Source organism: Physcomitrium patens, chromosome 14, assembly GCF_059467195.1.
Source record: "Physcomitrium patens ecotype Gransden chromosome 14, ASM5946719v1, whole genome shotgun sequence".
Classification (NCBI taxonomy): Eukaryota; Viridiplantae; Streptophyta; class Bryopsida; order Funariales; family Funariaceae; genus Physcomitrium; species Physcomitrium patens.
Genome location: NC_143423.1, coordinates 5,867,351 through 5,894,191, shown reverse-complemented (window position 1 = coordinate 5,894,191; position 26,841 = coordinate 5,867,351). Strand labels below are relative to the sequence as shown.

General features: G+C 38.9%; 6 protein-coding genes across 9 annotated transcripts; 3 read left to right on the top strand and 3 right to left on the bottom strand.

Moving 5' to 3' along the window:
- Positions 1-521: 521 nt before the first annotated feature.
- LOC112291443 (GDP-fucose transporter 1) lies at positions 522-2,078 on the bottom strand. Its single transcript, XM_024538834.2, has one exon. It carries the CDS (start codon positions 1,720-1,722, stop codon positions 664-666), a length of 1,059 nt encoding a protein of 352 aa, XP_024394602.1. The 5' UTR covers positions 1,723-2,078; the 3' UTR covers positions 522-663.
- Positions 2,079-5,817: 3,739 nt separating this feature from the next.
- On the top strand, positions 5,818-8,043 carry LOC149987815 (uncharacterized). Its single transcript, XM_090255714.1, has 4 exons — positions 5,818-6,418; positions 6,553-6,681; positions 6,807-6,878; positions 7,395-8,043. Exons 1-4 carry the CDS (start codon positions 5,948-5,950, stop codon positions 7,920-7,922), a joined length of 1,200 nt encoding a protein of 399 aa, XP_090111840.1. The 5' UTR covers positions 5,818-5,947; the 3' UTR covers positions 7,923-8,043.
- A 615-nt stretch (positions 8,044-8,658) lies between these two features.
- LOC112291442 (F-box protein At5g49610) lies at positions 8,659-11,736 on the bottom strand. Of its 3 annotated transcripts, XM_024538831.2 has the most exons (4): positions 11,246-11,736; positions 10,628-10,792; positions 9,060-10,315; positions 8,659-8,773 (listed from the first exon to the last, which is right to left on the bottom strand). In XM_024538831.2, exon 3 carries the CDS (start codon positions 10,290-10,292, stop codon positions 9,099-9,101), a length of 1,194 nt encoding a protein of 397 aa, XP_024394599.1. In that variant the 5' UTR covers positions 10,293-10,315; positions 10,628-10,792; positions 11,246-11,736; the 3' UTR covers positions 8,659-8,773; positions 9,060-9,098. The 3 variants fall into 3 exon arrangements, with proteins under 3 accessions (XP_024394599.1, XP_024394601.1, XP_090111841.1); XM_024538833.2 differs by lacking the exon at positions 10,628-10,792 and having other exon boundaries at positions 11,246-11,383; XM_090255715.1 differs by lacking the exons at positions 8,659-8,773; positions 11,246-11,736 and adding an exon at positions 11,074-11,176 and having other exon boundaries at positions 8,998-10,315.
- Positions 11,737-12,098: 362 nt separating this feature from the next.
- Positions 12,099-14,425, top strand: LOC112291824 (malate dehydrogenase, chloroplastic). Its single transcript, XM_073538874.2, has 5 exons — positions 12,099-12,618; positions 12,781-12,954; positions 13,109-13,459; positions 13,589-13,678; positions 13,856-14,425. Exons 1-5 carry the CDS (start codon positions 12,178-12,180, stop codon positions 14,042-14,044), a joined length of 1,245 nt encoding a protein of 414 aa, XP_073394975.2. The 5' UTR covers positions 12,099-12,177; the 3' UTR covers positions 14,045-14,425.
- Positions 14,426-17,652: 3,227 nt separating this feature from the next.
- Positions 17,653-22,190, top strand: LOC112291544 (uncharacterized). Of its 2 annotated transcripts, none has more exons than XM_024539114.3 (12): positions 17,653-18,144; positions 18,777-18,861; positions 19,296-19,347; positions 19,477-19,497; positions 19,732-19,785; positions 19,893-19,943; positions 20,270-20,332; positions 20,493-20,558; positions 20,710-20,748; positions 20,932-21,054; positions 21,379-21,471; positions 21,762-22,190. In XM_024539114.3, the coding sequence occupies exons 1-12, from the start codon at positions 17,976-17,978 to the stop codon at positions 21,939-21,941; spliced, it is 996 nt and encodes a 331-aa protein (XP_024394882.1). In that variant the 5' UTR covers positions 17,653-17,975; the 3' UTR covers positions 21,942-22,190. The 2 variants fall into 2 exon arrangements, with proteins under 2 accessions (XP_024394882.1, XP_090111838.1); XM_090255712.1 differs by having other exon boundaries at positions 18,113-18,144; positions 19,226-19,347.
- A 1,102-nt stretch (positions 22,191-23,292) lies between these two features.
- Positions 23,293-25,110, bottom strand: LOC112291545 (COP9 signalosome complex subunit 8). Its single transcript, XM_024539115.3, has 5 exons — positions 24,909-25,110; positions 24,548-24,627; positions 24,110-24,291; positions 23,804-23,911; positions 23,293-23,566 (listed from the first exon to the last, which is right to left on the bottom strand). The coding sequence occupies exons 1-5, from the start codon at positions 25,032-25,034 to the stop codon at positions 23,424-23,426; spliced, it is 639 nt and encodes a 212-aa protein (XP_024394883.1). The 5' UTR covers positions 25,035-25,110; the 3' UTR covers positions 23,293-23,423.
- Between the last annotated feature and the right edge of the window lie 1,731 nt (positions 25,111-26,841).

Genomic DNA, 26,841 nt, shown 5'->3' with positions numbered 1-26,841 from the left:
TCCATCTATTTGCCCATATATCATGCGAACTTTCTGCGTATCGAGACTAACGTCGTCCGATGTCTCGACAAAGAAATCGCAGACAAGATGGCAGCTGCAATTAAAGTTAATATCAACGATCATGGTGAAGGCCTCTGTTGCTTCGCAGTGCATTGCCAGCAATAGACCCCACTAGAGATGCTAATGTTCGTGTGAGTTGATGTTTCAAGCACAAGCTTTCATGTGTCACTTCGCTGTAGATACCTACTGAGTTCGGATATTGTAAACATTTGTACCGACACGTTTCCCATCTTACCATGCCTAGATTAGATACTGCGGATGCTTTCCAGCACATCACCTGTGCTGGTGTTTTCTCGTAACGTGTGAGCATAATAATACCGTCACGCGCGACGAGGAAACCGAGCTACACAAGCATACAGATAGTACGACACCGGTGCCCGGTGAGCAACGAGGATATGTACTCAAAGTAAGGACGCCCACGCGAGTCCTAATTTGAAAACTGCCTGTGCAACCTCAACAGCTGAAGGAGAATCTAAATTAAGCCGAAAGATTGGCTAATGGAATAAAAAATAAAAATTATGTACAAATCCTTGCCATCTCTCAAGATCAGGTAATAGGCATTCGACTGCACCACAAATGATATCCAAACTCAATTATATAGGATCAAGAAGCATCAGTTGGAGGGGCTCTGTCCTTCCGTCTGGAATCTTGTCTTGAAAGTTCTAATTTCGAAAGAGCATAGCCTTCCAGAAGCCCTTGTTCTTCATCGCCTTCTTGCTTTCGAGGTGACAGCGGCAATGGTAGCTTCTTAGGCTTTGTGGTAGTCTGCTGGTACAGAACACCTCCGAAAATTGTGACCAGAAGACACACCAATCCGGGAAGGCTGGCATGCTTGTCCCAGATCAAGACATTGATCACCACTGTGAGGAGCTTGTTCACAACGCCGGTCACTGTGAAGGCAGTGGCGGAAATAGCTTTTCTAGCAGCGAATCCAAAGAAGCTGATTGCCAATCCGAACACGCATGACAAGGTGATGGCAATTATTGTGACCGTCCGGTGTACTGGTGGGAAACTAGCATTCGCGATGTCGTTGTACTCCCCCATAGCGATCCAGAAGAAGGGGGAAAGCATGAGCGAGAGGAGGTTGTTGTACAGAACAAAGCCCCATGTGTTGAGCCCCAGGTCTGTCACCATGTGCTTGATGTAAACCATCTCTGTGCAGATGGTCGCGAGGTATGCAAAAGCCCAAGTGTACGCGGTCACCGTAAAGGAGGAGTCGGTGAGCACATACCCCACCGCACCCGCAAGAATTACGAACAACGATGCGAAAGTGGGCACCGAGGGAAGTGCTTGCTTGCGGAACAGAGAGTCCGCGAGGGCGACGAGAAGGGGCGTCGACGATCGGAACACGATGAAAGTGTCAACATTGGCGTGCTTGAGCAGGTTCGTATTGGTGAAAATTGCGAGATAGAACACAAACGCCGCCGGCAGAAACTTCTTGGCTGTGGACCACACGAACGCGTCGTGTTGGATAAGCCCTATCTTCCCCGCGACCCACACTCCCACCACACTCGTCACATACTGAAGCGCTGTGAGCAACCCCGGAAAGGGGAAATAGGTTATGGCATACTTGTTAATCACTGCGAGCAAGCTCGAGCACAGACCATACCCTGCTACGACAGTCACCACCCCTAAAGCACTTGACTCTCCCTTCTCCTTCATTTCATCACACACACACACACACACTTCACTTTCTTTCTATTTCGGCTTCACACCCTCTACCACCTCACTCAAAACATGGGTGCCGCCATTGTCACGATCATCTTCCACTCTCACCCAATTTCACATTCCCCACCAGATTATTCCCAATTCCGACGCTCCATCGAAAGTCCCCTGCAACGATTGTTCATGTTCTCTCGAGTAGAATGTCGCTCCCACCCTAAATAGACCTGTCTACCGCGAAGACGCATGCAATTCCAACAATCAGCCAGCGCATTCACAAGGTGAATAATCAAACACACACGAGCTGTGGAAATGATGCTGGGGCGAATTGATAGAGCGAAAACGAGACAATGGGTGTCGGAGAGATAGAAGAGCTGGAGCCGGCACTTCAAAGGTAGCACGGTGATAGATTGATCCCTTATGGCCGCTGGTTGAGCCGTGTTTCACCGCCCATAATGGCTTTATCTACCACCGCTGTTACCTCTATCACCGCTGCCATTAGCATCCCCACCCAATTCGTTTTTGGGGGGGGGGCCTCTTCTCTTATATACTTTCTTCGTGAATTTCATTCCCTTTTTTTTTTTGGATACATACCAGTATGCAACTCCTTCTACTTGACTTATAAAAGCTGTTTCTTGTCAATAATTCCAAATAAAGCAAGTGTGATAAGTTTGTGTTGTGTTTGGTATTTTTTGAGAAATTTCCAAAATTGGCCTAACATTACATTTTGAAAAATCAATGCTGTTAAATGGATGAATATAGTAATGGTTGACTTGTAAAGCTAAAGCAAATTAATACAAGGAAGAGTGTTGTTGCAAAGTTTCATTATGTTTTACTGCAAATTCTAAGATGTATGAAAATAAAAATAAAAATTAATGATTTATGTTTAATATCAATGGCCGTTTCAAAATGTGAGGGACGATTACGTGTGAGTTCTTACATCTCGATAAAGGAATGCAATCAGGAAATTGAATTATATTTTTGTATAGTTCTCAGATGATTTTTGGTCTTACTTATGTTACTACCACCAACATTTCAATTCACAAAATTTAATTTAAGTAACACTTTTATGTGTAAGAATTCGATATTTTTGAGCAAACTGATAGTAAAAACAAATGTAAAAATGCAGGTTGTAGTAGTTATTTTTTTTCTTTTTTCTTTTTTCTTTCTATCACAGTTGAATTTTTTTAAAATTTTAAAGTCTTGTAAAAAAATAATATAATAAAATAAAATAAAACTAAGACTATAAATGATTATCGGAATGAAAAAATATTCATCTTGTGAATTTAAAAATTATTCCATGGTTACACAAGATTTATGCATAGAAGAGTATGTTAATTACAATAATTCAAACATGCAACAGAAAAAAAAAAAAAAAAAAAAAAAAAAACATATCAGTCATGATATTAGAATTTTTTAATAACATCATTAAAATAAAATGTTCAATATATATATATATATATACGAGAGTTGCTAAAGCAGCACCTCCATGTTGCTAACCCAACATCCTTTTGGATTCTTATAATTAATTCAATATATTCCTTGTCCCCATCCCCCATCCCTATTCTCAATGTTCATCTCTTGTTCCTATTCCCATTTTATAAAAAATAATATACAATTATCAAAGCAATTCATGGGTTTTACTTGGAAAACCAACTTCAAATCCAAAAGACTTTAGCCATAGATTTTATACATGATGTATATTTCAAACCACTTGCACATTTCATATTTAAATTCATTTTTTAAAGATTTTACATGTCTACAATTAAGTAATCTAGTAGTGTTTAAAATAAAATAAAATGTATTATCTTTTGATTGAAATTTGAAGATTGTAGTGCAACATCAACAATATTTTAGTTATAAAATATTTTTATATAAAAATAAAATAAAAATAAAAATATCTCTATTAAAACAAGAAAGAATTGGGACAAAGGACAAGGGCTAGAAATGGGAGACTAGAGACATGAAATGGGGATGGAAAGGTTGTAGACTAGGGACAATAGATAGGAATTGGGGACATGAGATAGATCAAATTAATCATGAGAATCCAAAGGGGTGTTGCATTAACAATATAGGGATGTTACTTTAGCAACTTCCTATATATATAAATACACACACTATTATAATTTATCATTATTTCCGGGAAAAACTTGATTATGATGATAGTTTTTTCAATCATTTTATAATATAATATATATAGAGAAAATATTGGATTTTATAACATGAATTGTTAGTTATTATTTTTTAAAGATTTTTTTTGATTGTTTATGAATTTTAATAATTTTAATCATCTTATTATTCTAAAAAATTTATAAGGTTTTAATATATTTCAAGTATCATTATGAAAAAAATTGATTGAATAAAATTCAAAAACTTTACAAACCACATGGTAAACAATCTTGTGAAACATATACTATAGTGTTGGATAAAGAATAATCAATAATGCAAGACCAAAAAACAAAAAAACTATAAAAAATTATAAACTAGATATTAAATTAGAAAAGTATATGTAAACAAAACAATACTTGAATTGCTCTAAAACTTGTATAAGCAAGACCAAAATAATCTGTCTTCCTCTCTTATTTATATCATAAAAACTAGGTTCTATGAAAGCTTTTGGATGAAGTTTTACAAGTTACAAAGTATTCTAGAAGTATAAAATGTTTCAATGGAAACTTCTAGAAGCATATAAAGGTTCCAAAATATATATATATATATATATATATATATAGTGTATAAAACATTATAGATTACATCCAAAGATAAAATATGATTAATAATATAATACAAATAATTAAACATATATATGTGTGTATATATATATATATATATATATATAGTTTACGTCATGAATATTGTGGTACCGTGCCTTGACTATTTTGATAATCTTCAAAGTTGGTCATTGGTTGTGTGAGAGTGGATAAGTAAAGAACAATAGATCTAATGGTGGCAAAGTAATTTTGTAGACTCAAACAAACTGATGAGATGATCAACTGAGAGAGGGACCAAAATAACCAAGGAGGGAGAGGTATACAAAAAATAAATGTGCCCTTTTTACTTGATATACATGAGAAATATTTATTTTATTTGTAGTTTATAATTTTTGGTGAGATTGTGTTTTTATCTTTAAATATAAAAAATAATAAACTAGATTACTTGTTTGTATTATTTTTAAAAAAATTATAAACTAGATATTAAACACTTTGTATTATTTTTTATTGTTTGTACTTGTTCAAAAAACTGCAGTGTTTAAAAAATAACACAAGTAAGTAAGAGCACTTTGAAACTACAACAGAGATGACAAACATATTTTAAAACAGTGATTGAACCATCCACAAAAATATATATATATATATAAACAACCCTTGTAATTTTAGTATATCGTGTTTCTGACAATGCATTGATTTTGCTAATTCAATGCATTAAACTTTATTTACGAAACAACACAGATTAAATTTATTTATATTTAGTCTTAACTATTATCAAAAAAAATATATATATATATATATATATATATATATATAACTAGAAAAAATCGTTTTAAAAAGCAATCTAAGAATTACATCAAATGTAGATCTAATTATGTAATTGATTCAATTCATGAATAAAAGTTAAAGATACCAAACTTCAGATTAAAACTAATTCACTGTTATTTAAGGCTATTATTGTCAAACCATTTGATTTTAATTCTATTGGTAATGGAATGTTTCAATTGTTTGTTTTTGGTTTTTTTGGTTTATTTTATTTTATTGTATTGAAATCTGAATTCAACAATATTACATATCATCTCAACATTTATTATTTCTAATTGACAAAATACTTGTTGACCACAAACGATATTAGAATTTATGCACAATCTTTCACATCCACTACTCACGAATATTTAAGAAGTGAAATTCCTCTACAAAAAACTTAGAAATACGTCATCAAATTTATCATCTTTATTTATTTATTTACACACACACATGTATGGCACGGTGTTACAATCGGAATATGGTCAAGCATCGTTTATTTAACCAGCCTACCCGGTGCCTGCCCTAGTCTGAGCGGGGACCAGAAACGGGCAGCGGCGTCCTCGGGGTGGATTATTAGGGTTTTATGGAGGTTTTAGAGCTTTGAGCGCCTCTCTGGCGGAGCACTTGCTGTGTGCTTCCGAGGAGAACGCTGTCCCTTGATAGCGTGAATTGTTGTGGAGGTCTGGATTTGGTAGAGAAAATCTTCCATCATGTTTAAGCGGCAGTTTTACGCTGTCGATCATGCGGACAATGGACAAGATTCGTCGTCAGACGAGTCCGATTTAGGCACCTCTGATGACGACTCTGATGAGGAGAATGAAGAGGTCGCACAACGTAGCGGTGGCTCGTCCGATGATGAGGCAGCTGCGAGTGAAGAGGGTTCGGACGTGGACGAGGACGACGATGATGAGATGCGAGACAGTGAATCTGAGGATGAGGAGTGGAGTGCTTTTCGAGATAGGAACATCAAAGTAGTTCAACCAATCGATAGTAGTTATTTCTTGTCAAAGAAGTCGGCTGAGGCTTCGGTAGATGGCAAGGAGCATACCAAGACGGAAAACGTTGAAGAACCTGTTGGAGATGGCGTAGTTTTACGAATTAGAGGAGTTCTGAAATGTCGGCTTTGTGTGAAGGTCCTTTGTTTATCTGATGAAACAATGAAGGCGCATTTGCAATCGAAGGTTTGTGACAGTTTTCGAAGTTGCTTATTTAGTTTCTATTAGTCCGCTGTCCTGCGCTGGATGAGTTTTATAGTCATAATATTGTGTGCTGAGCCCTAAGTTTTTTGTGCTGCCTTGGTGTACTGCTGCCTCAGCGCCACGCCAAGTCACTTAAACGTCTCGCAGCTGGGAAGCTTAAAGTTCAATTAAATAGTGATGGAGAAGAAGAGGATGAGGCAGAAACTCACTCTGAGCGGCTTGAGCGCATTCGTAGGGTCGCTGAGGTGAGTAGGTGCATCCTACAATGGATGAAGAGTCTCTCGCTATTCTTCCTCTCAATTCTTGATCATGATCTCAGTAGAACGTGTGTTGTTTTAGACGAGTTCCTGATTTCGACTCGCTGTTTTAGGAAAAGGTAGAACCTGTAAAGAGTGGAGCGAGCAGCGGTCGAAGAAATCGAAGGAAACGCGCTAAACTCAAGGTATCCCGCTCACACATGTTGTATGTCCTAAGGTGGACGAAGTAGAAATGGTCGTTTTCTTGACAGAGAGCGTCATCTGTTGTATTTATTTTTCTATTGAAAGGTTTGTATGGCTATGAGGAAAACAAAGGCCGATCTGACTAGCTGCCCGGGTTCTTACGAGCTGACAGAAGGTGGCATAGTGCTGTAAGCTATCAGTCAAAGGTTAACTGAGCCAAAAGTTGAGGTTCAGTCATTGTTGGCAGCTCGTTGATATCTCTCTTGTGTTTGTGTCTATAATGTATTTGACCTGGACATTGCAGACGGATATCGCAGTTTGTGTAGTCTACATGCAATCTTGCTATCCCTAGATATATGGGTTTGAATTGAGGTTTCGTAGCTTGTATCTGACAGATTGTCTGTGCCGGATTGGTAAATTTATACTTTTTCCGTTCATCGATTGTTATGTTTTTTACTCTTCGTAGAAGAAAAAGGTGTTTTCTGAGTTTTAAAGTGAATCGACATCTGGCTGTACAGGCGTCCTCATCCATCGAGTCTTCAGCACTGACGACTGAATCTACTCCGACTGCGGAAACACCTAAAAGTAATAGAAAGGCCAGGAGGGTTAAAGGAATCGCGAATGGCTCAGACAAGAAACCGCCCAACCGAACTGAAGCTCCTTCGAATGCGGAAACACCCAAAAATAATAGAAAGGCTAGGAGGGCTGCAATGTTCGCAAACGGCTCGGACAAGCAGGCAACTGCAGCCTCTCCCATTGTTGCGAGTACCGTGAAAGTGTCTAAAGCTGTTGAAATACCTAGCAGTATTAACAGTCCGAAGGTGACGAATGCCTCCGATAAGAAGTCTCGTGATGAGACCAAAGCCGTGCATGCCCCAAAAGCTACATTGAAAGGACCCAAAGTTACAGATAGGTCGAAGAATACTAACTCTCTGAACGGATTATCCACCTCTGTTACCGGTGTAAATCGAAGTGTAAAGTATAAGAAAAAGAATTCTGAAATTCTAAAGAAAGTAGAGTCGAAGAGGCGGGGAACAGTAGCGTGAGGTAGTTGGGGTGCTTAATCCAAATTTTCTTTTAGCATGTTTTTATTATACATTTTTGTTCTTTGTGCTTTGGCCTGGAACCGAATGTAGTAAAATTTCTATAAACAATCAGTCTTCCGCATCGACTGGGTTAGGACTCGGTTATCTATGAATGCACGGCATTAACTGTTGATATCTTCCCCCACCACGTTCTCGCACAGGTGCCTCTATAAACACCCAATTTGTGGGCAGGTTTTGACCCCTTAACACCATTGTTGGAGAAGTTGTAGCATTTTCGTCATGACCATTGTTTAGTTTTGATTACAGTTCAATGTTACTTTCGAGTATTAAGTTGCCCCAATCCGTTGCCATGTACACCTTGTAGCGAATACGAAAGAATGTTTGTATAAGAAATGTTAAGAAACTGTAAAGTTACACACGGTCAAAGCAAGGATTCGAAATGTGTTGGGAGTGACTTGATTAGTTTGATGCAACAACTGCGTTGACAAGATCGCACATGGTCTCCATGTAACTTTTAAGAATGTTTTAAAATTCTGATAAAAAGTTATAGAGTTTCTTTCAAACCAAGACTGAAGTTAACAGTTTTCGAAAAAAGTAAATGTCGATGAAATAATCGTTATAAGGTACGTTGAACTGCCTAGGAATATTTTGAGCTATCTCAAGTGCATATCGCTCTTAAAACCACGTAAAAAATTGTACAAATCATCAATTTCAACAAAATACTTGCATACCGGTGTGATTTTTCAAGGCTTCAATTATTTTTTATTCATATAATCACATAACTCGATGCTGCCAGAATCTATAGATATCATTCTACTTCTTCACCATTCCCAGTTGAGCCGCTAGAGCATCTTCGTCCATGTCAAAAAATGATAGAATCTTTCAGATAGTATTAAACACCCAAGCATGAACAGTTCCAACCACCTCAAGGAAAAAACGAAAAAAATAAAGAATAAAAGATAAATTGGAAGCACCGCTCTGTTTCCTGAATTCATCAGAGACATATAATTAACGAATTCAAGGAGAGAGGGGTAGATGTTTGCGGATTGAATCCAACGTAGTGCATCCACAAAACTAGAAAATAGAAGTTCAAATTCAATGACAATGAAAAGCACATGAAGAGTGTGCTGAGCCCACCTTCGCCACACACTGGCTATAGAAGCTGATGCGTGTCCATCACCATAGATCTAAGTCTTCGTTTGGAGCTAGGTGGACGGTGGCTCGCATGTCGAAGCTAGCCTTCGCCACGATCATGCATCTGTACCTTTCTGATGTGGGTACAACATACAGCGGTGTGATGGACCTCACCTCTTGAAGATCTGCAGACAGAGAGAGAAGATCGACTCCCATGAATCCGTCCTTCAACTTCGAAGCCAAGATGATGGAGTCTAGATATTCAAATCCAACCCCTCCCTTCCAAGTAAAGGTTGGTGGAAGCGAGATTTGACAGTGTGGGTCTATTGTCTCGACGGTGATATCCAAGTCAACTTTGGTGATGCTGATGCGCCACTTCCCCTCAAGAATGCAAGCCATCAGAAGCAAGTCGGGGCCTCGGGTAACGAAGAAAACTTGAGAGGTTTTAGGATCAAGCTTCATCTTCACGCCAACAGTGACCCAATCCTCTTGTTTAATGTCATACGCATGGAGTTCATATTGCTGCCGATCCCCTCCCGAAACACAGTAGTAAACGTCTTTGAAGATGATGCTGCAGTAGCGTAGTAATGAAACGTCACTGCAGTCTCGTTTCAAGTCAAGAAGCAGCTCCCAAGAATTGGACACTGACTCGTACATGTAATGCCGCAGTCTGATGCCACGCTCCCCAGTGTACACAAGGGCTACTGCAAAGATTTTGTATTTGCCAGAACTATCCGCCTGCATTACAAGGTCTATACTACTCTGATATAAGCAGTTCAATGGGGGTAAAGCTCTGAAATTCTTTGTCAAGGGATTGCACACAAGCATTTCATAACTATCACCATCATCAAAGGGATATAATAACATCTCACGTGCGACTAATTTGCCCCACAAGCACAACAGGCCGCCATCTGAGCAAAATCGCTCAATATGAGGCGTATAGCTCCTCAGCACGTGAGGAGGTGACATGAGCGCGGGGAGGAAAGAAAGGTCGATGATATCCCATTTGTTGGCAATCGGGCTGTAGCGGAGGCACGTCACACGATCAGACCACGACCAATTGCAGGGGATGCCGAGAAGGAATGGCTCCTCGGCGCACACTGTCGGCAGCTTGTTCCAGTGTTTACAGACAGTTCTAAATTTGCATAATGTAGAAAATGGAAGCCGTCTCAACACGTGCTCAAGAATTTCTGCTGGCAAGTCACTCCACACCTTGGCGTCAAGCTCCTCTGGCATCCTGCAGGAATCACTTTCCAATCCTGCGAGAACGCATGAGAGACGGACTTAGCAGTAAAGACCAACATCAGGGTTCTCAATTGAAATGCATGGGATTCTACACAGGGTTTAAATTACTACATGAATTTGATAAAAAAATAAAAACTGCACCGAAACCTTCGTCAAACAGACACCGTCCTGCCTTACTTAATGCTCATTGTTTCTATAAACTACGGTTGAATGTCGTCTTAATTGCGATAAGTTAAAAATGGAACAAGTCTCAAAATTCAACCCGACCAATTTGTTACGTACAGACACATTTCTTGCTTTTACCAAGATGGTCCTTTTATTGCTACCTTCACGTCTCGTGTAGACCTGTTCTGCCGCTTTAATTTAAAACAAAAACCCAACGGCGGGATTCTCGCTGTCGGTGTTGTATCCTCCTCCCCATTAACTTAATCCCATACAAATCGGTCAAGTAATAACCAGTAGCTAGGTTGATCGCATGAATTCACTGGATCCTGCAACACGAGGAGTTTCAGAAATCACAAGCGAGTGGGAATGGAACACACTACTTCGTGATACGACGCGGATTTTGAGTTGGATTTTCGATTAAGCCAGACACCTACTTAATGATGTCAGCTTCCAGCAATGTTAAATGTGAATTAACTCCGACAAGGACATTGCGAGAAATGAGTGTGCTCTATTGGTTTACGCCTGTGAAGCCACTTCAAGGGAAGGGAAGGCTAACTGCACCGACCAACAATTAATTCCTATTATGAGTGACTGGTGACTATCTTACTGTGCCATTCATCTGAGCCTCCTTGGACAAAACCTAACCCTGATCCAAGCAGTTTTGAACTCATCAATATAAATCTTAGTTCAAGCTCCTTCATCATACAGCTCCAATTGCACGCAGACAAAGTAAAAGACGCCACAGTCTTCAATTAGAAAAGTTCACAATTGTACATCACCTCAGGAAGTTGCTATGGCGTGTAAACAAATCAACGGCCCTCCATCTCCTGCTCGCTCGTGTCAATCCCTTTGATACCCAACTCGCCACTCACTGCTTTCCCAAGAGAATTTGCCGGAACAGATCAGTAAACTTCCGGATGAGGTGAATTAGGCGAGACGACTGTGGCTATTTTTCCCACTGACCCACAAGACGAATCATGCGCTAGGAATATTGACTACCCTCCGCGCTTGCTGAAACTCTCTACCGCCTGTTCTATGCCTGCAAATGCATTCCTTGCATTCTATGCTTTTTTTTCAATTCAGAATCAAACAGTACTCCTCAGATTGTAAAGTGGGCAAATAAAACTGTCACCAACATCAAGAATTAACTATGCGGTTGTGGGAACCGTGGTTGACCTCCTCACACGAGAAAGAATGCAATCAAGCAAATCTTGACAAATTACTTGGTTGGGACTAAGTGATTTCTTAGTAGCGAAACCGAGCCCGCAATGTGGAGCCGCCGGCATCACTGTTCCAAAGGAATCTAAACACGTGGTGATTGAGAACACTGACCAGGGGTTTTGGCACGCGGCTTGCAAGTTATGTGACAAATGAGCATTTACCAGATGTGAAGCGGAAAAGGCTTCTGAAAAGTTGCTGTGTACTTTGATGCGTCGTAGTTTTGATTCTTTAATTATAGATTAGTGCAAACTTAGAAGGCCTGGCCCTTGCGTTAGTGGTGGAGCTGTGTCCCTCGATCTTGTCACCAACCCTAACCCCGTGGAAAGACCACCGGAAACCACTTTGGCTCTTGCAAGTGCAGCTTCTATTTGCCTTCTTCACCTATCGTCGTTGTTTTCAGTACAGAGAAGACGAGCGGAATCGCAATCTTTTGCCTACATTACAGTGTTGGCTGCGTTCCTGGGGTAGGGCTTCAGCGAGTTCGGAAGCCATGGCATCCACGGCTACTGCCTTCAACGCCGCTACTGCCGCCAATGGAGTGCGACTCAACTCCATCGCAGCCTCGTGTGCATCGTCTGCCTCTTGCAGGAGCGTCTCTTTCTCTTCGTTGAGACCGGCAGCAGCGTCTAGATTGTCAAGTCTGAACTCATCGCTGCGAGGTGGGTTCATCGTCGTGCAGGGTGATGTGGCCTGGAGGCAGGACGTGCGAGGCATGCCTGTGCAGGTGCGTGCCGATGCGTCTGGGGCTGCTGCTCCCAAGTCCGGATCCTCTACATTCAAGGTTGCTGTCCTTGGAGCCGCTGGAGGGATTGGTCAACCTCTCTCCCTCTTGATCAAGATGTCCCCTCTTGTGTCCGACCTTCGCCTGTACGATATTGCAAATGTTAAGGGAGTTGCTGCGGATCTTAGTCATTGCAACACTCCTGCGCAGGTAACTATTTCTCAACTGGATTTAACCCTTGAATCCAATCGAAGATCGGAAGGCTGCGGATTGTGATGTAACCTGTGAAAAAATGTGACTTATTCTATTGGGATGGTTCTTTGATCCTCCAAATATTGAGGAAGTTGACGGCGAGTCTGTTTACTCTTTCAGGTCTCTGCCTACACTGGTCCAGCAGAACTCGCAGCAGCACTGAAGGACGTGAACCTCGTTATCATTCCCGCAGGAGTACCCCGCAAACCCGGCATGACCAGAGATGATTTGTTCAACATCAACGCCGGCATCGTCAGGAGTCTCGTTGAAGCAGTTGCGGAAAATTGCCCCAACGTGAGACTTCGGCTACCACTTTTACCGATCTTGATTTCTATGTGCTAGTATCATTATTCCTGTTTGATGAGTCTTTGCCACAAAAATGTATGTACTGTGCGATCTCATCGTGCCAAGAATTTACTAGTCTAATTACTCTGTGTCGCTGCAATAGGCTCTGATCAACATCATCAGCAACCCCGTGAACTCCACGGTTCCAATTGCTGCCGAGGTTCTCAAGGCCAAAGGTGTCTACGACCCCAAGAAGGTCTTCGGCGTGACCACATTGGATGTGGTGCGGGCCAACACATTTGTGGCCCAGAAGAAGAACTTGCGCCTGATTGACGTGAATGTTCCAGTGATCGGTGGTCACGCTGGTATCACTATACTTCCCTTGCTTTCAAAGACAAAGCCCACCGTTGAGTTTACACCTGCGGAAGTGGAGGAGCTGACCGTGCGTATCCAGAATGCCGGTACTGAGGTTGTGGACGCTAAGGCCGGAGCTGGATCTGCTACTCTTTCAATGGTAAGAGTCGTGGTCTCAATTTAATGTTATAGTTGTATTGCGCAGGTTTCTGCATTTTCTGAGCTTATGAGTTAACGAGTAAAATTATTACATCTCCGTATATTTTTTGTGTTTCTTCTGTGCATACAGGCGTATGCTGCTGCCAGATTTGCTGAATCGTGCATGCGAGCAATGGATGGCGACTCTGATGTTTATGAGTGCGCTTACGTCCAATCCGAGGTTTGCACACTTCTGACTCTCCATGTAGCACAAGAGTTAAAATCTTTCCGTGGATTTTCTGCAATCAATGTTCTATATTAATGTTATATCAGAGTTGGAGAATTATTGATTCACTTATGCTTGTAGCGAGGACAACAATTTACCGAGCAGTTTCGTGTGATTCTTTTTTTTTCTCAGGTCACGGACCTGCCTTTCTTCGCCACCACGCTGAAGCTCGGAAAGAAGGGTGTCGAGGAAATTATCAGTGAGGATTTGAACGGGTTGACCGAGTACGAGAAGAAGGCCGTTGAGGCTTTGAAGACAGAGTTGAAGGGCAGCATTGAGAAGGGTGTTCAGTTTGCCAACAAGCAAGCTGCCACTGTCTAGATCCAAGTAGACACGCCATTATTTAGGGTGGGTGGTTCACATTTTAGTATTGGGTTCTAGTGCGACACTTCTTTTCGAGCTCCTGCTCGGTTGGGACTGCCACACCAACATACTTCAAAATCCCTTTAGTTGAATGAATTTCTGCGATAGCGACTTTTAGTGATACTGGTTCCCAGTGGACGGTGCTCCACATCCCCACTCACCCCCCCCCCCCTGCCCTTCTCTAAGGAGATCCAAATTTTTGTCCTAACAAAATTGGAAGAAGTTTTGCGATTGTTGCCTCTGATACCGAGGGTTCTTAAATAAACTGTGAGGGTGGCACTTCAGGATCCTTTGTATTGATAACAAAATAGTAGAGACTCAACTATTGGTGATGTTCAAGCATGCATGTCCCATCTGCAGATATCCTTGAATCGATTCCCCCTATTAATAAGGAATCTTCCAGTACAACACGATACTCAATCGTTCTCTCTTATCCCACTCCTCAAAATTGCATTTTGGCAAGGTGGGCCCTATAACTGAGCTTCACCTAAATACCGTTACAACCTGTCCTGCTGTCTTGTCGTGCCCTTCCTTCCATCTTCGGTGCCTGGTTCTAGGGATTCGTTTTCACCCACAAGCAGCAGGCGAGCATGCGGAGATGCCTGTGCAATGCGGTTTGTTTCTCATCCAAATGTGGCAGGATTGAGCGTTTCCTTCCCACTCCCTCCATGCTCTCACGTGTTAATAAAGAGCCTTTCGTGAGGAGTGCAAGAATTGAAGGGACCCGAAAAGCAAGCCTGAGAAGACGCTGATCAACTGGGCTTCGGTTGAGCTCAAGGCTTTCGTATGACGGACAACGAACGATGAGCTGCCGTGTCCCTACAGATGCGGGAGCAGGCTTCGTTGATGGATGAATGTATGAAATAAACTTGGAATGGACGGATGTGTTCACTTTCACCACATTCATCCTCTTCATCCTTTTCCCCTTGGACTGATGAGCCATACCCAACTCAGCAAATTAATTAGACCCCCTTCTGTACATGTACTTTGAATTTAATATTTTTTATGCTTTAAATTGAAATTCAGCTGTTGATGGTATGCATAATTTTTTTTGTACTGATGAAAACAATAATAATAATAATAATAATAATAAAGGTAATAGTAATACTAATAGTAATAATGGTTGTTATATGTTTGTTGGCAACAATTCTTTCACAATAATTTGAAGAACTGGAACTATGTGGAATAAATCAGGTTGACTGATGAATTACTTTGCAACAGGTCGGCATAATTAACATATTTGTTTAGGAATATGCTCACTGGTCTCAACTCATTTGTTGGGAAGTTTTTTGGAAGAATATTTTCCACTAAAAATTTGTGATATTTGAAAGGGTCACTATTTAATTTGGTCCAAGTCAATGATAAAATAGAATTGAACGACATGAATGAATGAAAAATAATTAAATTAGTGTATGAACTGGTTTGCAAAGTTAGTTAATAAAAGAATATATATTTTTTATTTTTATACTAAAATCAATGTTTAGTTTATTTTTTTTTTTAAAAAAACACATGTTTGAGAGGACATAATTTGAATTTTAAGTTGTTCCACTTGAATTTCTACATTCGGAAAAATATAAACATTGGCATCATTAATATATATATATATATATATAATTACTTTGACAAGCCTTGAAATAATATAATTAAATATAGTATACAGTGATAATTTACAAGTGTCTCAAGATGCAACTCATACACAGTTTTAAGATTGTTTACAGAAGTAAATTATGTAAGTTTATCTATCTCTTTGTGTACAGTTTTATGTATATCATGGAAGTATTGGTGCCAAACGTTTTAAAACAATGTTTCTGACATCATAAGTGAACCGGATAAAGATACTGTTAAGAATTGTACTTGGTTATGTTTATATATATTTTCTTATTTGCAATGATATAAAAAATAACTAAATAGATAAATAAATATAGTGGTGGTTTCAGACACTAATAAGAGAAATTCCAATAGTTAACAAATATATAAGAAATAAATTTTCTAATACTAAATTTGCACAGTTTCCAACAGAATCTGTTCGAGTAGTTCTTTGAAAAACTATTTATTGATATAATTTTTTTTTAAAATAGAGGTTTAAGTTGTTCCACTTAAACCCCATACAATTTGAATTTTCTTGTAAACAAAGTCATCATAAAATATAAATGTAATTTTTGAAAACACAAAAGTGTATGCATGTATGTATGATATTTTATTATCACATAAAAAGCTCTTTTTTGCGAGCCTTAAAAAGAGAAATCAACAAATTTTGTTTTTAAAAAAATTCAGAATTTCAACGCTTTTTTTTTTTTTTTTTTTGGAAGTTGTGCAGGTCATGTTAAGTAATTCCGACTTTACTTGAACATATTATACCAATCATACTTTAAAGCATCAAAATGTACATGAATACGTTTGAGATGTTTCACTCTAGTTTGAAATCAACACTATGTTTATTCCAGTTAGTAAAAAATATTATTATGTAAACTTTTTTTGTATACATTTTTTTTTTTTTTTTTTTTTTTTTTTTTTTTTGTTATCAACTTTAGAAAACTATCTTTTACAATATAGATAATAAACCCTCTATATCATCATTTATTCTTTTCGTGGTTGTTGAGAGCCTTCTAGGTATTCATTTAGAACACAGATCATTACTTATTTAGAACCTTGAGTTACAACCTTTTAGATAAAACTTCCACAAGCAATATATATTTTCTTAAATTTTGTATTTTTCTTTAAGCTTGAAGGGCAAGTTATTACTAGCTTTAGCAACAAAATTTGGAAAGCTTAAAAAGCAAGGCGTTAGATACTTAAACAACAAATTTGTAACAGCCAATCCATGAGATTTTAGCTTTGCAAGTAAAAATATTAAATGAATTAACATGGAAAACTTCTTTAATTGCATCTACTCAACTCTTATAATATATATATATATATATATACATTGGATTAGCACATTTTCTTATATACCAAAAAAGAAATTCATGTATTTATGTATCTTTATTTGGAGCTTTACATTTTCTCCTTGCTAAAATGTTGACATGGTTGGTTCCAATTCTTACATTTTCACCTTAAAAAACTAAACGTGAACGAAATTCAAATATTTTCATTTCTCAAAAAAAAATCATAGTTATTAGTTTCATAATCATATTATTGAAATAAAAATATATAATTTTCTGTAAATATTATCATTCTTATTATTGTTTTCCATTGAGTCATAATAACTTTCTGTTTCCTAATTCCAAACAACCTAATGCATGTTACTTTCTATCGACTCTAATGAATCCAATTAATAATAATAAATTAGTTATGAATTTTTTATGATTAAAATTAAATTTTTTTTCATAATAAAATGTTACACTTAATCAAATATTATAACTAATACTCAAAGAAATAAACACAAAAAGAGAGCAAAGTCTGGAGAATGCACACCTGCAACCGAGGGGAACAGCACCAGGGGACGTGTTCCTGGAAGAGCGTAACGAGCTCCCGAGGGTGGAGGGGAACAATACCCGGGGACGTGTTCCCGAGGTGCGGAGGGAGGGGAACGTCGTGTTCGAAGTGGAAATCCAGCGCTCTAGCGCTTTTCCTTCGAGGGACTCTGCTGCTGCTGCTGCTGCGTCGATAAATTGCGTGACCTAGCCTTCGATTTCTGATCACAGCTCACCATCAATCCATCGCAGAAGAAGAATCCCTTTCTTTAGTTATACCAAGGAATTGGTTCTTCCCTTGTGAACTCCTCAGAGCTCGTTTCTGTTTTCGTCGTCGTCGTTTTCGTGTACAAATACGTACCGTTTTTGGTGGAGAAGCGGGGAGTGCGCGATAAGTGGCCACTATCGAGGGCGAAGTTTGTTGAACGCAGCGTGTATTGGTGCCACTGCCTGGTGCATCACCAGGCATCTCTCTAATGATGTCTCCAATGCCTGGTGTCGCATCGGAGTCGGAGGCGATGGGGGAGCAGGGAACGGGTAGCAAGGGGAGGAATGCCGTGCTAGTTTTTTTGCTCGCTATATCTGTTTTTCCCGCGTTCGTTGTTGCGGTCGAGGAGAAGCCGCTCCCGTTTATCGTGCTTCACGGTATTTTTTCGCGTCATCTCGCTGCTGGTTTTGATGTTGAATAGTTTTTCAAGTCTTTGACAGAGCGGTTTTAGACCTGTTCAGCTGTCGTAATATGCGTGTTTTTATTTATATTTTTTTTTCAATGCCCTGTATGGTGGAACGGAGTTGTTCAGTCTCGCGTGAATGTGGAATTCTGGCATTTCCTGTCTTGCAGCAATTGGAATCGTTAATTGCAGGCTGCTATCTCACTCTACACGGTCCAACTGAGTCATAATTGTCCAATTGTTGTGGTCATGGCGAGAACAGTCCATAAATTCAATATACTTGTAGCAACCCACTCAGACGGGAATGAAAATATCATTTAGCAAAAGATGAGAAAATATTCTTTTATCACTTCACGGTTAGCGATTGGTTTCCATTTTTCTTTGATGCCCTTCGAAGCAATTACGCGATGATGTCACTGCTGGTTTTGCCTGGAAAGACGCAAAAGTAATGCCCTTCGTATTATGTTCATTTTCCTGTTAAATTTTGCAATTTATCTTGCCTGTTGGCTGGCTTGAATTGAATGTCTTTTACTCCAGAATTCTATAAACTAATGCATGCTTGAATACTATTTCTTATTGTGAGCTGAAGAGGTGGTTTTGAACCAGGCATTGGAGATGAATGTAGGAACCAAGGGCTGTACGAATTTACTAATTTTCTCATCAACGAGTCTGGAGCTTTTGGATTTTGCATGTAAGACATGTTTTGGGTGTATCGATATCCTAAACAGCACAATGCTTGGTATTGGTTTCTAGATGCAGACATACTGTTTTGACTTGGACAACGACAACGTCTTAGACTTTGTTCATAGATCAATCGGTAACCCAGCTGCTTTGGATTGTACTCTATCTCTATGCTTTCAATTATGTAGGCGAATTTGCATGGGAAGTTCGTACGATGCTCAATCAACACCTTCTAATTAAATCTGGGGCATCTCACATAAGTAGCGTTCTCTGAATTCGGTGTAGTTTCATACGCACCTTCTAGGCAACTTACGAGGTATTTTAGTCTGTCAACAGGAGCGTCAGTTTCTTCTCATCCTTTTGTTTGTGCCCAGGATGCGATTAAAATGTGCGGACTAACACGTGAATGTCTTTTCACTCTCTTCTACTACGCTTGTCCCATAGAGAGATAGGCAATGGAGCAAGTGACTCGTTCTTTATGCGCCTTGACAAGCAGGTGAATAGTTCGTAACCATGGTTATGTGAAGATTTTCTTTATTTGTGTGATGATCAAAGCTCAATGTTGAACCTACGGTTTCAAGTGAAATACTAATACTGATCAATATTGTTGGGGTTGGGGGGTCAGGCTGACCTTGTGTGCGAGCAGGTATTGCCTGATTTCCTACGCTGTAATCTGTTAAACTTTGTTGCATGCATGGGACTTTGTTTTTCAACTTATATACATCTTTAGATCAGCTTTCTTGCGGCCAGTGCTTAAATGTGTGCACTTCAGGATTTGGTCCAAAGATAGGATAAGTCATTAGACCTGCATATGTTTCATTCTGAACTTGTTAAATTTCGCAATATTTTATTCTATTTTATATTATTCCTTTTTTGCCAGGTGAAAAAGATTCCAGAACTGAGAGGCGGCTACAACGTTGTCGGTCTATCACAGGCGAGAATACAACGCAAGCATCTAATGTGGCTCAGCTCAGAAGCTTGACTTTGTGCGGAAAGGATTTGTTCGGACTCTATTTGTAACTACTCATGATGTTTGTGCAGGGAAATGTCGTGGCTCGTGCTGTGATTGAATTTTGTGACGGTGGACCACCTGTAAGTTTTGAACATTCACTGTAATATCTCATGTTATGCTCTTCCTTTTACCTTACGCTTCTTTCATTTACATCCTTTTGCTCTTTTCTATTCCTCAAGACATCTCAAGAGGACCTTAGCGACAAATTTCATCTACAAGGGGCGATCTTATATCTAAATTTTTTTTACGCTATTATTTTTGCATGCTCTTGCATCAGTGTAAATGGAGGAACTGTTGTGGGATTAAGACAGATTAGTATTAGTGCTATCAGATAGGTTTCTGAATAAGTTCCATATGGTTATTTGGAATCTTTGAAAGATTCTCTTAATGTTCTCAATTTGAACAGGTCCACAACTTCGTATCCTTGGGAGGACCTCATGCAGGAACTGCATCAATACCAGGGTGTTCGGTAACTTATGAAGACCCTGTAGTTTAGTTGTGGTTACCTGTCAGTCACCTCTAATCTTTTGCTTGCACGTGCCTGCTTCAGGTCAGTCTTTGAGCAGTATTCTTGATTCACCAGTCTAACAAGAAGTTCTTCTATATGCTGGGGGTGGGGAAATGCACAGATCATGTCCCTTTGTAAATTGGCGGACGCACTAATTAGACTTGGTGTATATTCATCATTTGTACAGGTACGAATTCGTCTACCAACCGATTCGACCACGCTGTTCCATTTCATGTGCATTTCAGTTTCCAAAGCCCAATGAATGGTATCGAAAGTTAGATCGGGGCTGATATGGCTTGAGTTTTAGTAACATATTTGGATTCATGTTGTGATTACAGAACCACCTTGCTCCGAGTGGCTACGTGAAAATTCCTAACGTGAGTATCAGTTCCATCTCAAATTTCATGCCCTGTCGGTCTTCCAAGTGTCAGAACATTGAAGTCATCACAAGCTGAATGAGAAAGAAACAGTTGCTTGGTTTACACTCTCTGCTCCCTGATGGATAGATCACGTAGATTCTGACACGTTGCGGGCTGAGTACTTGGCCGCGGGTTGTATAGGATTTGGCTGCCTATTATAAGGGTTCAATGTTCTTACCGAAACTAAACAATGAGATAGCTTCTACTCGGAACGAAACCTACAAAAAGAGATTCGAAAGTATTAATCACCTGGTGTTGATTATGGTAAGTCTCTTCCTCACTTGTAAGTGCATGGTTTAGTCTTTTGTTTTGTTTCCATATAATGGACAATATATCAGTTCATATGTGTTCGATGGTATGACCACAGGTGCAAAATTGGTCATCTGTTTTTTATCACTCAATAGCATCGATGAAAGCCTGCAGTCTTGGGTTGGATGTTCCCTGGAGTGTTGAATGTTCTCTCGACTGAAATAGCCATGTTATGTACGTCTGAAAATTTCAATTTCTTATCATGCAAGCGCCATGAATTGTGAAGCTCAGGAGTTGTATGTTCTGATTTTTACGTCGATCGATGGCTCGTTTTTGCAGTTCCAGGAGGATGCTATCTTAGTTCCTCCTCAAACAGCTTGGTTTGGTTACTATGGTGAGAATGATTTCACTACTGTACTACCTCCTGAAAGGGTAAGTGTATTTCAATCTCAAAAATTTGGTGACAAAAAAATTAGCCTTGGACGTTTCCATGACTGAATTTCTCAGACAGTGAACCTTTGAACCGATGATGTTATCTGTCTCTTTCCAACATAACTTTTAGCAATTCTTTGCAAACATCCATTCTTCAGTAGGTCTTCCAAGCTCCCATGGTTTTCCTGGGCGTAACGGTAGCACTACTTGAATCTAGTGACTGAAGCACGAGTTTATGATAATGTTTTAAGTGCTAATTGAAATCACAATTTTTTTTCCTTGGGATGCAGACGGATCTATACAAGGAGGACTGGATTGGACTTAGAACCTTGGACGAAGCGGGCCGAGTGACATACATTGCTTTTCCTGGTGACCACTTAAGTATAAACGACGTCCAGCTTAAAAAGTTTGTTGTTCCGTACCTTAGGAGCTCCCCTATTGCTCCTAGTATTGACTGGTCATCGTATTGAGTTCAAGGTGTAGGTGTCATTAGAAGGCCAGTAGTGCTATTTCATTGCTAGACGTCTCCTGAAAAAGAAAGTCGTGTACATTATATTCGGAAAAAGTTCACTTCTGAGTGCGAGATTGTTATCTCGTGTACCAAGATGATGCTCTTACATGTAGACCAACTATTACGTCAATTGGAAAGTTTGCTGTATAGATGAATATTTTTCATGGTTCATCATTATAAAAATAAACTAAATTAGATTTGCTTTCAATCTTGTTAAGATATTTCTTATACTTTTTTTTGTCATGTTGTGGTTGGGCGCGTGACATCACTTTCTTTTAGGTGGCAGCAAGTCGATTCTTCAGCTCATAGTTCACACGAGACTCTTGTCGATTATAAATCATGAAACGTGTTTTAGATGTCAATTTCACTTCTGCGAAGAGAGCTGCAGGGTTTCTCTTGGTTAACTTTCTAAGCAGACCAGCAGATGGGTGCAGTACCGACTCGTTATCTACTTAGGTCTGTTTCGGTTGAATGGTAAGCTTTAGCTTGTCGAGGCTGGACAATTGTCAGTCTGCGGATACTGTCCTTACGATTCAGAAAGGTTCCTCCGGTCTTTCTCGTCGGTATCGAAATATTTGAAGCAAGTCATTTTCTAATGTCGTGCCGGTGTCTGGTCTCTTTCGCTTTGATCCTCCCGTTTTTGACCCTCAGTTGTAAGTTGTGGAGAACTAAATGAGAAATCTGAAAGTTGAACGATTTTACTGTTTACAACGGGGCGATTTGTTTTTCTTTCGGGTGAGGTGTTGTGGTAACTAGTGCCATTGTGACCTGTTTCGGGTTCACGATCCATCTGAGTTGAGGTACTGTGGGTCTATCACTTGGAGGCTAAAACTCCAACTTGGACGCTTTGCAAGAAGCCTCTAGAGATTGTGTACTTGGGTACGTCGTACCTGAATATGCTTTGTATGGACAGTTGACGTTGAAGAGTGATGTCAACAGCTCTGGGTGTATTTGCTTTATCTTCCAAAAGGCGGTCCTGCACTCCATGAATTTCTAAAGAAATCAAGCAGAGTGAAGGAGTTCCTGCTACTGATTGGCTCATTATGGGGTGAGTGTGTTTTTACATAAAAGAAACTGCGATATAGACCACCTAGATGCAAACATCCGCCATGTGAGAGATCACCATTTTCGGGAACTGTTTTGAACTCTGGCTCTCTCCAGTGAATGCTCCTATCCTGTTATTCTAGAACAGAATACCTCACAGCCACTTTCATCAACCAGCCTGACATAACGTCACGGTCAGGCATAAAACCCCAAAATATACGGAATAAGATTGCATACAGTTCGGAATTGTGGATAGAGTGTAGAGATGATGTAACTCGAACATGTTGCGGAGTTCCATATATCCACTTTTTGCAATTGCTTTCCGCTCCTTCCTTGTCTGACGAGCAATAAGACCAATTTCCTACCATGACGCAAAATTAGGAATAAAACGTGCCTATCAATGTTCCAGGTGAAAGACATATTCAGTCAAATCTTGTAACTGGCTTGAGTCTGCCTTCTTGTTGACCACAGAGGACATGGGCCTCACTGTCAACATTTGAGAAGCTGGATCCAAAACCCATCCATGCTGTTGCGTTAAGACTGCAAACCCACAAAAAATTATGTAAGTCAAACCATGAATGTCATCAGAAAGAAAGGTCACTTAGGTGCAACAGAACTTGTGGAAGGCTAAATCCTCGCTAGAGGAAATTTGACTGTCTGCACAACTAATGTTTAGTAAAAGACCACTTCTACAACAAGGCGAATATGATATATACTACCTTCCTAAACAAAGTTACTAAAAACGAATTTCAAGAACTATTCGAATAGAAGGCTCACAAGTGACTGTTTCGTTCTCCGACAATCCTAAGAAGCCAGACGCATCAGCAACGCTCACAGTGGAGTAGGCGGTGGAAAGTAATCTCAGCATACAGGAGGAGTAGTCATCTGTCACAGGAGGATATAAAGGGTTCAGAGCATGCTCAGTTTCCACCGACCTTGTTGTTTGCAGCAAACCAGCTGCCGCTATTTCATTCTACTGCAGCTTTCAGAGACATTCAAACCTTCTCCTTCATCAAATTACAGGCATTAAAAACGAGGAAAATGCATTTAATTTCATTCTCCCACTGTCAATAGGATACGTACTGCTAATTGCAGTAGCAACCGGTTGCACTTGTTCGCTCCAATCAAAACCTTTTAGGGCTTTGTACACGCCAGCGTGATCATGAGTCCACATGTTCTGTACAATTTTCCACGCTGCTACCAATTCTGGGCTACTTTCTTTGATGGTCTGAGCAGTTCGTTTCCAGACAAATCTCGCACTATTTCTAAGACATATCAACGCTGCGCAATTAGAGACAGCAGCAGCAAAAAAAAACAAAAAAAAATAAAACTCCAATACTGGTGTTGCACATGATGTACATTCCTGGAACTGGTCCGCTATGCAGAATCATACGAATAATTTCGACGTTCATTAGCAATGCTGAACCATCAATTTAGGTCACAACTCCCGAGCTTTTTAACGCTTTAATCACTAGGTAAAGCACAAATCGATATATCAACATTAAACATCAGGCTCCTTACAAGTCATGATTCACAACATGGGAAAGAACGTGCACAGCATAAGGCCAGTCTTCGGGTTTCGATGCTCCGGAAGCTGCAATCTACAAAACACAGGCCGACAATATCAAAATTTATCGACGACCACTCTTCCCTCTAAAACCTCCCTGTTCCAAACACAATCCAGAGACGTCTCGTCAGCTATTGATCATCCTCGAAGAGTGTGATCGGAGCTGCAGCAATCATCCAAAAAAACCAAAGAAAAAAAAAAAAAAGCAAAACAAAACAAAACCATACTAATCCATCACAAAGACATAAACCCTAAAAAGGAAAAGGAAAAAGAAAAAAGAAAAAAGAAAAAAAAAAAAAACTCAGCAAGAATTGCCTCAAGCTCCAAATTGTCCAGAAGATCCGCAAGCTGAGAAAATTGGAGAGAGCGGATGGCGGTGCGGATCGCTCCGAGACCAGGCGACGAAGACCCAGCAGCGGATCCGTTGACAGGAATCGCCATCGTGCTCTTCAATTCTTCAAAACCCTACCAAAATTGCCCCTCGTCTCTCCTCCCCCCTTCTTCTGTGCCTCACTGAGTCTGCGAAATGCCCCATCCTCCTCCATTGATCGCCCATTGCCGCTCTAGTTTGCCGATTGATGGATGAATGTATTGATGAATGGTCTCATGTGTGGATGAACGAAGTCGACTATGTTGACGAATTATATCGTCGACATTCGTTGGTTTGGATTGTGTATCTGTTTGGATGAAGGTCTCTTGTGCTCATACTATTTTGAGCCGTTCTCTATTCCCAACCATTGCTAAGGATAGGGGCGAGAGGTTGAGAACATTAGGAACGGGGGGCAACAATTGGGAATAAGAGAACAGCTAGGAATGGGATTGAAAGGGTACAATGATGGTTTAAACATGTGGGTTGATTTAGTCAAAATTTGGGTTGCTTTATTATATATATATATATATATATATATATATTGAACTTGTGAAAAACAACTCTTTGTCTTTTTTATATTTCTACAATAATTATGCTACAATAGCTTGGGAAATAAGATATTTTATATTTTATAAAAGAATTAAACAAACTAAAACATAATTCTAAATTTTGAAATTTGAATAATTAAAAACATTGTGCAAAGATATGAATCATAGACAATGAGATTAGTTTTAAATGTAAAAGCCCAATTAATACAATTTGGATATATTTAGAGTACTTTGTATTCATTTAAAAAAATCTCCACAATTTTATTAGATACATCTTGTACTTCTATATTATTTTTAAAGTTCATATATTATATGTTTTTGTATTTTATATTTTATATAAGTATATACTTCTTCTTCTTCTTCTCTCTCTCTCTCTCTCTCTCTCTCTCTATATATATATATATATATATACTTTAGGAAGACTTTGTTAATTTGTACAATAATTATGCTACAATTGCATCTTTGTTAATTTGTGAATTAAAATATAAAATACTTATATAAAATATAAAGTACAAATATACTTATATAAAATATAAAATACAAATATAAAATATAAAATACAAATATAAAATATAAAATACAAATATAAAATGTACTTGTACAAATGTATTAGATTTGTATTGTGAGGAATTTGGTACAGTTGAATATTTATATTTTAATTCACAAATTAACAAAGATGCAATTGTAGCATAATTATTGTACAAATTAACAAAGTCTTCCTAAAGTGTACATATATATATATATATATATATATAGAGAGAGAGAGAGAGAGAGAGAGAGAGAAGAAGAAGAAGTATATACTTATATAAAATATAAAATACAAATATTTCTACAATAATTATGCTACAATTGTACAAGTACATTTATACATACATATACATACCATCATTAGAGGCATCTCAATGATTTGGAAAAATACATATGTATGTAGTGAGAGACAATACAATAATAAATTACAACATAAACAATACAACTACGAATTATAAAAATATACTTTACTGACTCTAAAAAAATAATCATTAAACCAGTCATAAAAGGAATAAAAGGACTAAATAAATAAAACACACACACCTATCACTGTGAAAATAAAAGAGATACAAAATGTTGATATATGTATCTCATGGTTTTGGTTTGGGGCATGAATTTAAATCCGCAAATGGAAGTTTAGTCGTTTCTAAATTTATGATTAATATTTATGAATATTTTATTTTTATAATTTTAAAGTTCCGCCCATAGTTTTATATTTATACTTCTAGTATAATCATTTTAATATTTATATCACAGAATTTGTAAGATAGTATGATAAAAAAAAACTTTATTTTTTGGGCTT